This window comes from Ptychodera flava, chromosome 12 (genome assembly GCF_041260155.1).
Source record: "Ptychodera flava strain L36383 chromosome 12, AS_Pfla_20210202, whole genome shotgun sequence".
Classification (NCBI taxonomy): domain Eukaryota; kingdom Metazoa; phylum Hemichordata; class Enteropneusta; family Ptychoderidae; genus Ptychodera; species Ptychodera flava.
The window spans coordinates 7,623,724-7,632,131 of NC_091939.1; the positions used below are offsets into that span (position 1 = coordinate 7,623,724).

Consider the following 8,408-nt stretch of genomic DNA (forward strand, 5'->3'; position numbering starts at 1 on the left):
CATATACCGTGTCGCAAAAGCACTAACGTCGTCTTGAACGTCTTTTGGTGTCTGAAACGCACCCAAATGACTTTTGGCAGAAAATGCTCAACAAAGTAGTGAAGGCAAACGTTTGGAAGTTTCTTCTCTGCCTGTATGGCACTTTGTGTGCGCAGTTGATCAACGGATACCATTTGATGGAACGTCACGAAAAGGTTTCCTATCTGCAACCCGGTGACCTGATGTTAGGCGGTATCTTCACACTGCATTGGACCGATTCAGAAACGCACAACTGTTCCCTGACGAGACCTTTGCGGGAGATATTTCGAGTGGAGGCAATGGCATATGCGATCGAAGTCATAAACAAGAACGATGACATTTTGCCCGGGATAACACTCGGGTTTCAGATACTCGACGACTGCGGAACGGAACAGTCGTCGCTCGCAGCGGTGCTGCACTTCGTGCCCGGTGACGTTCACCGCATTGAGGAAAGTGACTGTGAGTGCCCCGAGCTGCAACAGCGAGAGAACATCGTAGGGATAATAGGCCCACCGCTCAGTGCTAACGCGATTCCAACCAGCAAACTCTTAAACCTCTTCCATCTCCCACAGATCAGTCACGCGGCGACCAGTGATGCGCTCAGCGATAAAGCGACACACCCTTATTTTCTGAGAACGGTACCACCAGAGGGCCAACGTGCCAAAGCCATCGTGGAGTTGCTCTTGCATTTCAACTGGACCTACGTTTTCACCATCAATTCAGCCGAACACTACGGCAGGAATGCCATCGACAAATTCATTGACGCTTCCAAGGATGACATCTGCATCGCCGGGCGCTTCGAGTTGTCTTCCGACGACTCTGCTAACTTTGTCGATCGACTGGTTGAGATAATGATGGAGAACACGCTGGCGACCGTCGTCGTCTTATTCTCGCTGACCAGGGAGCTCGATATGCTATTTGCGGGGATAGAACGTGCCAACGCCGACAAACTGTTCACTTTTATCACGACTGAGCGAGAGGCCCTCGATGTCGGACAAGGGGGTCACGGAGGCATGATTGCCGGCGGGCTTTTCGTCGGCTCGGTCAAAACAGAGGTTGGCGGACTCAAGGAACACTTTACTTACCTGACGCCGGAGAACCACATGGACAATCCTTGGTTTCAGGAGTACTATGACCAATACTTAAACTGTACTATCATTGACGTAAGTTGTAATGCCAGTTTCCACGTGCAGGAGAGCAAGACGTACGCATCACCTGTTGCGGACGCAGTCTACGCATTCGCGTCTGCACTGGACGGAATGAGAAGGGATCTGTGCCCGGGAACCAATGACAGGTGCGAGAGCTTGATCGAAGGTGCGAGGAACGGGGACAGACTTCTCACCTATCTTTTCCGGGATCAGTTTGAAGGGTGCAGCGGTATGATGAATTTCGACAGTCATGGCGACATCATGGCGAAATATCCTCTCTTTGTCCTGCAGTTTGTGAATGATAGATACGAGCTGTTGAATGTCGGTAGGGTCGACACCAACAACAAGAAGGTGCTGATAGATACGCCGATCCACTGGAATTCTGGCGACACCCCGCCGATTTCATCGTGCGGTCAGTCTTGCTCTCCGAGACAAGTCCCTAACTATCGACAGGACGGTTGCTGCTGGGAGTGCTGGACTTGTTTCATCAATGAAATCGTGAACGCGAACGGCACTGGTTGTGAGCGCTGTGAAATAGGGTTCTGGCCTAGCGATAGCACCAACACCTGTGAGCGCATCCCTGCCACTTACATACAGTGGGCCGACGGCATAGCCATAGGTTTGCTGTGCTTTGCCGCCTCTGGCGTGGTCGTCGTGTTCGCCGTGGTCACATTCTACATAAATCATCGAAGACACCCTGTCATCAAGGCAGCAAGTCGAGAACTCTCCACCATTCTATTGTTTGGTATAGTAATATCATTCTCGATGGTTGTCACGTTTATCGCAGAGCCAACGCCTGTTACCTGCTTCATAAATCGCCTCGGCTTCACGCTTTGCTTCGCCATCATCTACGCGCCAATACTGGCCAGAGCCAACAGAATTTACAGAATATTTTCGGCGGCCAAGAAAAGTGCTAAACCACCAAGATTGATCTCACCATGTTCCCAAATCACTATTTCGTTACTTCTTATCAGCATAGAGGTAAGTTTTGTCAGATCTAGGTGTTATTAGGCTGCGTTCACAAAAAATGGTTAGGGAGGCTGGAGGAATTCAGGGGGGGATTCGAAATTTTTTGGGGTAGTAGGGGGGGACTTGAACATTTTGCTCTGCCTGTAGGGGGGACTTGAAAATTTTTTGGTTCCCTTTTATGTTTTACATTTTCCAATTCCAAGTTTTTGTAGGTGATTCAATGAAAATGAATACCATTTTTATGTCATCCAATTGTTGTAATGTTAGTAATCATTTAACAAAATCGAGAACCATTTTGTCACATTTCATTACTTTTATCTAAAAAAATCTAAATATGTGTGATTTATCACAAAAAACAAACAAGCCTTGTAAAAGGGCAGAAGCTGCAACTGTTGATGATTTTGTAATATTTCTATGTAATATATCAACTTCAATTTCTTACTGTCTTCCTACAGCACAATCAAACACACCATATTAATTTGTCAACAAAGCATGTATATATAAATGTGTATTTGGTGATAATCTAATCAGTGACAGTCAGTTGTCAGTGATACAAATGCATGGTACACATACACAGGCTGTGATAGCAAGCTGAATACTGGACAGTTCAACATGCTGTAGGGAGAAGAACAAGAACACAGCTGTATAAACAACAAAAATATTGTCAAAATTATCAAAGTTAATACAGCTACTGCCTACGGGCAGTGTCACTATCAGATACTGCCCTGCTACTGCAGTGTCACTGTCACTGCATACCTGAGCAGTGATAGAGATACCTCTGACTCTGATGTACATAGTAGTTGAAGAAGAGCTTTGTGTCAAATGACGCTCATGACAGTGAAACATACTTGTACACAAGATTAGGCCAGAGAGCAACACATGGAAGACCAGGAGGCTTTCTGGCATTTGAGAACAATAGTAAAGAAAAAAGGTGGGGGTCACCATGTTCAATTTTCTAAATTTTCATAGTCACGTCATAAAATAATACAAAAGTAAAACTTTGAACAGTAAAGACTAAATGAAAAAATATCTGACTAAATGGAATTACTTATTTTTTAACCTAATTTGCCATCATTACACCCAAAATTTCAGAGATTAAAACATTTATTTGATGGAATATTTTAATCTTCCAATATTGTCAGTTTTGAGTAGCATCTAATTTATATATGTCTTGTACTTTTGAAACAAATTTTTGGTGGGTCACTGTGCTCAGTTTTTTACAATATGGCAATTAGCCAGAATTCACAATTTGAATACTTTTGTGTGCTCTTTGGCAGGAGCAATTGGCCTGGCCAGATTTGGATTAACTCAAGTTGGCTTAGACTGATAAATCCAAAAAGTTCACTGATGCGTTTAAAAATTAATTAATTTAAGAACTTGCCTTAGAAATATGACTTTACAAAGTACTAATAACAGGTAATGTTGAACATCTGCGAGCGGAACGGCGCAATACGTGTTTATTTTGTTTGCGCGTACATCCTTTACAAATATCCGTGCTTGTGATAATTGGGGGGGGGGGGACTTAAAAAATTTTGATCATATAGAGGGGGGCATTTAAAAAGTTTTTAGGGTATTGAGGGGGATTTGAAAAAAAATAAGATTTCAATCGCGATTCCTCCAGCCCCCCTAATCGTTATTTGTGAACGCAGCCTTGTTTGTATTGTCATCACTCCAAAGCCACATAAAATAGCTCTAATTCCGATCATGCATACACAGTATCATTATGAGTTTCATCATATGAAAGACGTGCCTATACGCACTTCAAATGAACGTCACCATGGGATCGTAACTGGAAATCGCATTTGATTATATCAAATAAAAGATTACACAATACAATCTCTCAGTTCTGTAACTGTCCCCTAAGAGTTGGCATAATTATTGTCGTATCACCTCAGGTGTAAAGCCAGTTTTCCTAAAAGAGATTATATCTACATGCATCTCGAAGTTAACACAAATGAACATCAGTTTTTATTAAACCGTTTAGCAGCATTGCATTAACGTAGAGAATGATATGCGTCAACTAAATGTACACGAAGTTTGGAAGTAAGACTGGGGCAAATTCAGAATATGCTGTACCAAGCAAGTTAAGTTATTTACTGCAAATCTTATAGATGTGGTTAAGATTTTACCAACGTATATTTGTACAGGGTATATATACCCAAAATGGTTTCATTATCATACCACATACCTCCTGTATGCCTTCTTTTCAAAAGGCATCGCCACACAGAGACATACAAATAGGTGTTCTCAACAATGAAAGTATCCCGTTGACTTGTACAAGATTGTTTGCAAGGGAACCGCACCATTTTTGTGTGTAAAGCTATAGAAGGGACCAAGATTTTTCAGTTTTACTGCCAGCTTATTTGAAAGTTGGCACTGGTCAAATCTGATAATCTCTCTGTAATTATTTCTCTGTTAATGATTTTATAATGGGATGCAATTATTTTCATCGGGGAAAAATTAATTTTGTTAATGATGTTTGTTAATGACGTTAATTACATTTTGTGCTTGCCCCATTCATAAGGCAAACAGATCTTATTATGCTGATAGGAAGTTTCTGAAAACAAACTTTCAACAAGTTTGCAGCTGTTTTAATTATTTCCATTTATTTATGAATGTGGAGGGACAATAGCTGAAACATTTTTTCCTATTCTCATAATTTTTGCAATGTTTATCCTGTAAACCACCTAATTTTCATATTTTTCCTAGGTGACCTTGAAATACTGAATATTGCACTTGTAAGCACAATTCTGATTACTGTCATTGATAACAATGGCATTGTGGTCTGGACGACAATTTAGAAGTAATTGAAACAAATTTAGCCATTATGCACATGCCAGTCGAACATTAGACATGTTGGACCAGGCACAACTTAATTTACCTGTTATTCCACATTTAAGGATTGCCAATTTACGGGCTCAAATCGAGTTAAAATTACCCAATAAGGCTGTAATCTCCCAAGAGATCCTTAATAAATACACGGAATTAAAATCCAATTAGTGGTAAAATATCAATAAATTTGAAACCATACAAAATGTAAAAAAATAACAAGGCATGATGGTAGGAAAACAAACTCTCACAGTAAATTCATGAAATTTAACAGCTGACAATATTTGATTCCTCCCAGCACAATATTTTTCAGAATCGACACGCTATCTATACTTATTTAGGGGTTCGTATTTGTAGAGGGAATAGTTTTTGCACTGGTATTTTGCTTTTTTTACCAAATAACAGTCTGAGAGCGATTAACGTAATCATAGATATATTACACTCGTACCTTTCACTTCAAATATCACTGAAGCTGACATTTAATGTAAACAAATGAAAGTTGCAGGAAAAAACAATACTTTTTCGCAGACACTATATGCGTGAATCGAGTTTTACATTTCTCGTCTTAGCGTCCACCAGGATTAGCACCGACACCTTTTAGATATACGCCCTCTTGGTATATCGTAGTGCATCATCCTTTTTAGGTGTTAGTAAAGTCTTGTAAGATAAGCGTCAGTCTAGATTTCTCTCTAAATTAATTTCTAAATACCTTTGTCGTAGAGAGGGATTTAGTTCCATGGAGATGAATCGATTGCTGTCACTTGATGTAGCTTTAAACTCAAAAAGTTCGGAATCACGAGTTTATCATATTTCATAGTTTTTCGTAAAGCTTCGGATAGCAAAAGAATTGTTCCTAGGAATCGCTTACACGATGGCGGAATCAAAATTACGTTAAAATGATTTGTTTTCCATCTTCAAACCCCATCAAAATTTAGCTTACCATAGCAATGGCTCTCTGCTCATACTGTCGCCGATTTTGATTTCCCCAAGAATCCGCATACACAATTCCTCGAATTTAAAATTTTCTTAGTATTGAGTCTGCGACCATGTTCTTTTTATGAAGTCAAATTTGCCAAAAATTCAAACTAGGAGGAACGGTGTATCTTTTCTCATCCCATCGTCCTGTGATAAATGTATGTGAGACAGAATAAATGTCCAACCTTAAACCAACCAATAAGCTTGCATTATTTAATTTTCATTCCAGGTAGTTATTAGCACTGTGTGGGTAATCGTTCTTCCACCTGAACCTGTAGAGGTCATGCCAGTCCTGACAGAGAAGAAAATCGAATTAAGCTGCAACATCACCGAAGCAGAGGTCATAACCTCGGTGACCTATAACCTCTTGCTGCTCATCTTCTGCTGTTTCTACGCTTTCAAGACTCGCAAAGTGCCGGACAACTACAACGAATCTCGACACATCGGCTGGACGGTGTACACGGTATTGGTGATCTGGCTGGCGTTCATTCCCACCTATTTTGTCATCAAAGACGCCATTTTGAAAGTCTGCATTCTCTCTATGACCGTCATTATCAATGCGTGGGTTAATCTCGTCTTTATGTTCTGGCCAAAGATATTTGACGTCAAAAGAACTCAGAATTTACCGACCTGATGGCGTTTCTCAAAATTCCAAACCCACCTTGACTACTGGAAATGCATGCCGGGAATGCCAGGAAATCATGCCGGTCATGCTGTGGCATTCACGGGAGAACAACGTGACTTATTAACGACGAGACCCTCCGAGATAGAAACAAAAAACGTTTGTTATCCACTTTTTTACATCCAATTAAGATCTCAGTCTTGCAGTGGGCATGACTGCCGGTCATGTCTTTCAACGTTTGCCTTAGTTTCAACTTAAGTCACGAAGAAGAGTGATGTTCTCGTCGCTTCCGTTGGTTTTGAAATGATGGTCAATGTTTGTACTCGAAGACTTTTAACAAATCTCGTAAAATCTAGAAGCTAAACTATCTGCTTTGAACAAACAAAGGACAGTAAGGGCGTGTAAGAAGGCTGATAAATAGTAATTTATATTACTTTGTTATGGCAAATAGGCTAATTTCCTACAGTTTCAACTTAGTACTTACTCAGTATTAAAGCTCACAAACACGATGCGTTTATGTTATTAATAACTTTCACCTATAGACATCAACGAGATAGAGTTGAATACATAACAAAGGACTGTGGCCAAGAGCATTAGTTTATCTAGTCTTTTATTGTTAGTATAGATTCATCCTGGGCGTATGTGGTATTTACTATGCAATAATGTCAGCCAATTACAGACGAGAGGACGATAACTTTGAAAAGGTTAATCTCCTTCGGTGGAAGTGGCAATGTTACAGACTTATTGTACTTTTTCGATAATATCGAGATAAGCAGCATTTTCTCTTTTTTGAATTTTTTGTCACATTGCTAACTCTTTACGACAATATTATAAAAATTACCATTTTTGAAATATGTCAATGTGGTTTGACCTAATGCACTAAAAACTTTTCCTTGGCTACAAGTAATTGTCATACTTACATTTTATACGGCGATCAGCAGTTGTTAAAAACATTTTGAAGCAATGTTTGTCACTCTGTTTTTGCTATACAAAGACTGACACTGAGTTTACGATCGTTTCAAAATGTCTTCAAAAACGTTTGTCATGTCGACAAATGTAGATTTAGGTAAAAAAGGGTACGAGGCCTGGCGGCGATTTCCTGGCAACATCATTCGATGCCAATTAGTGTTCCTTTAAGTTTCGCTCACCTCTCAAGGAGAATTTTAGCGTTCACCCTCACAAGACATGCCTCATGCCTTTTAACTGTTCTTGCGGACTCCTCCATTTCCATGGCTACACTTCTATAATTGGCTCATATGACGCCCTGCAGCACTTACGTTGATCACTCAACGATTTGACAAGAAGTTACATGCACGGTCTGTGGACTGGCTTGCTTAGCTTTTGCGATCTTTGATAGATGGTTCTTACATTAAAAAATATGCCAAAATATATTACTTATTGAATACAGGTATGCTTATTATAGTTCTTGTCTGTTTTAAATTGTAATTTAGAACATCGACTAACGGATCATAGTACTTAATGTCACAAAAGATCAACGGTTTACATATTCAATGGATGGGTCATGGTTAGGTTTTGAAGAAGATAGGCTCTCCAGTTTGGAACTCTGAACTATGCGGTATAATATTACAATATATCTTCAGGATAGAACAGTCTCGATCTGCCCGTTATCTTTTGATTGATTAGGAAGGAGACTCTCAGTTTCTCAAACTTGAATTCATGTAAAGAGTTAGATTCGATGTGTATGATAATGGAGTCAGAGTGCGCATATGACGGTTTGCTAAGTAATAATTCACATTTATGTTATTCTCATGAAACTCCATACAGTAATTCAAGGGGTAATGGACCATCGTTGATTGATCTGGGCGAGTTTTCAGGTTCATAGATTT

General features: G+C 40.0%; 1 protein-coding gene across 5 annotated transcripts in view; it reads left to right on the plus strand.

Moving 5' to 3' along the window:
* Positions 1 to 7,952, plus strand: part of LOC139144862 (metabotropic glutamate receptor 3-like) — a 75,344-nt gene extending 67,392 nt beyond the window's left edge. For all 5 annotated transcript variants that reach the window (XM_070715676.1, XM_070715679.1, XM_070715678.1 and 2 more), the window contains 2 exons: positions 1 to 2,147; positions 6,169 to 7,952. The exon at positions 1 to 2,147 is cut by the window's left edge and continues 732 nt beyond it. In XM_070715676.1, the coding sequence (XP_070571777.1) occupies positions 84 to 2,147; positions 6,169 to 6,573 (2,469 nt within the window). In that variant the 5' untranslated portion in view covers positions 1 to 83 and the 3' untranslated portion in view covers positions 6,574 to 7,952. The remainder of the gene's footprint in view (positions 2,148 to 6,168) is intronic.
* Positions 7,953 to 8,408: the final 456 nt, after the last annotated feature.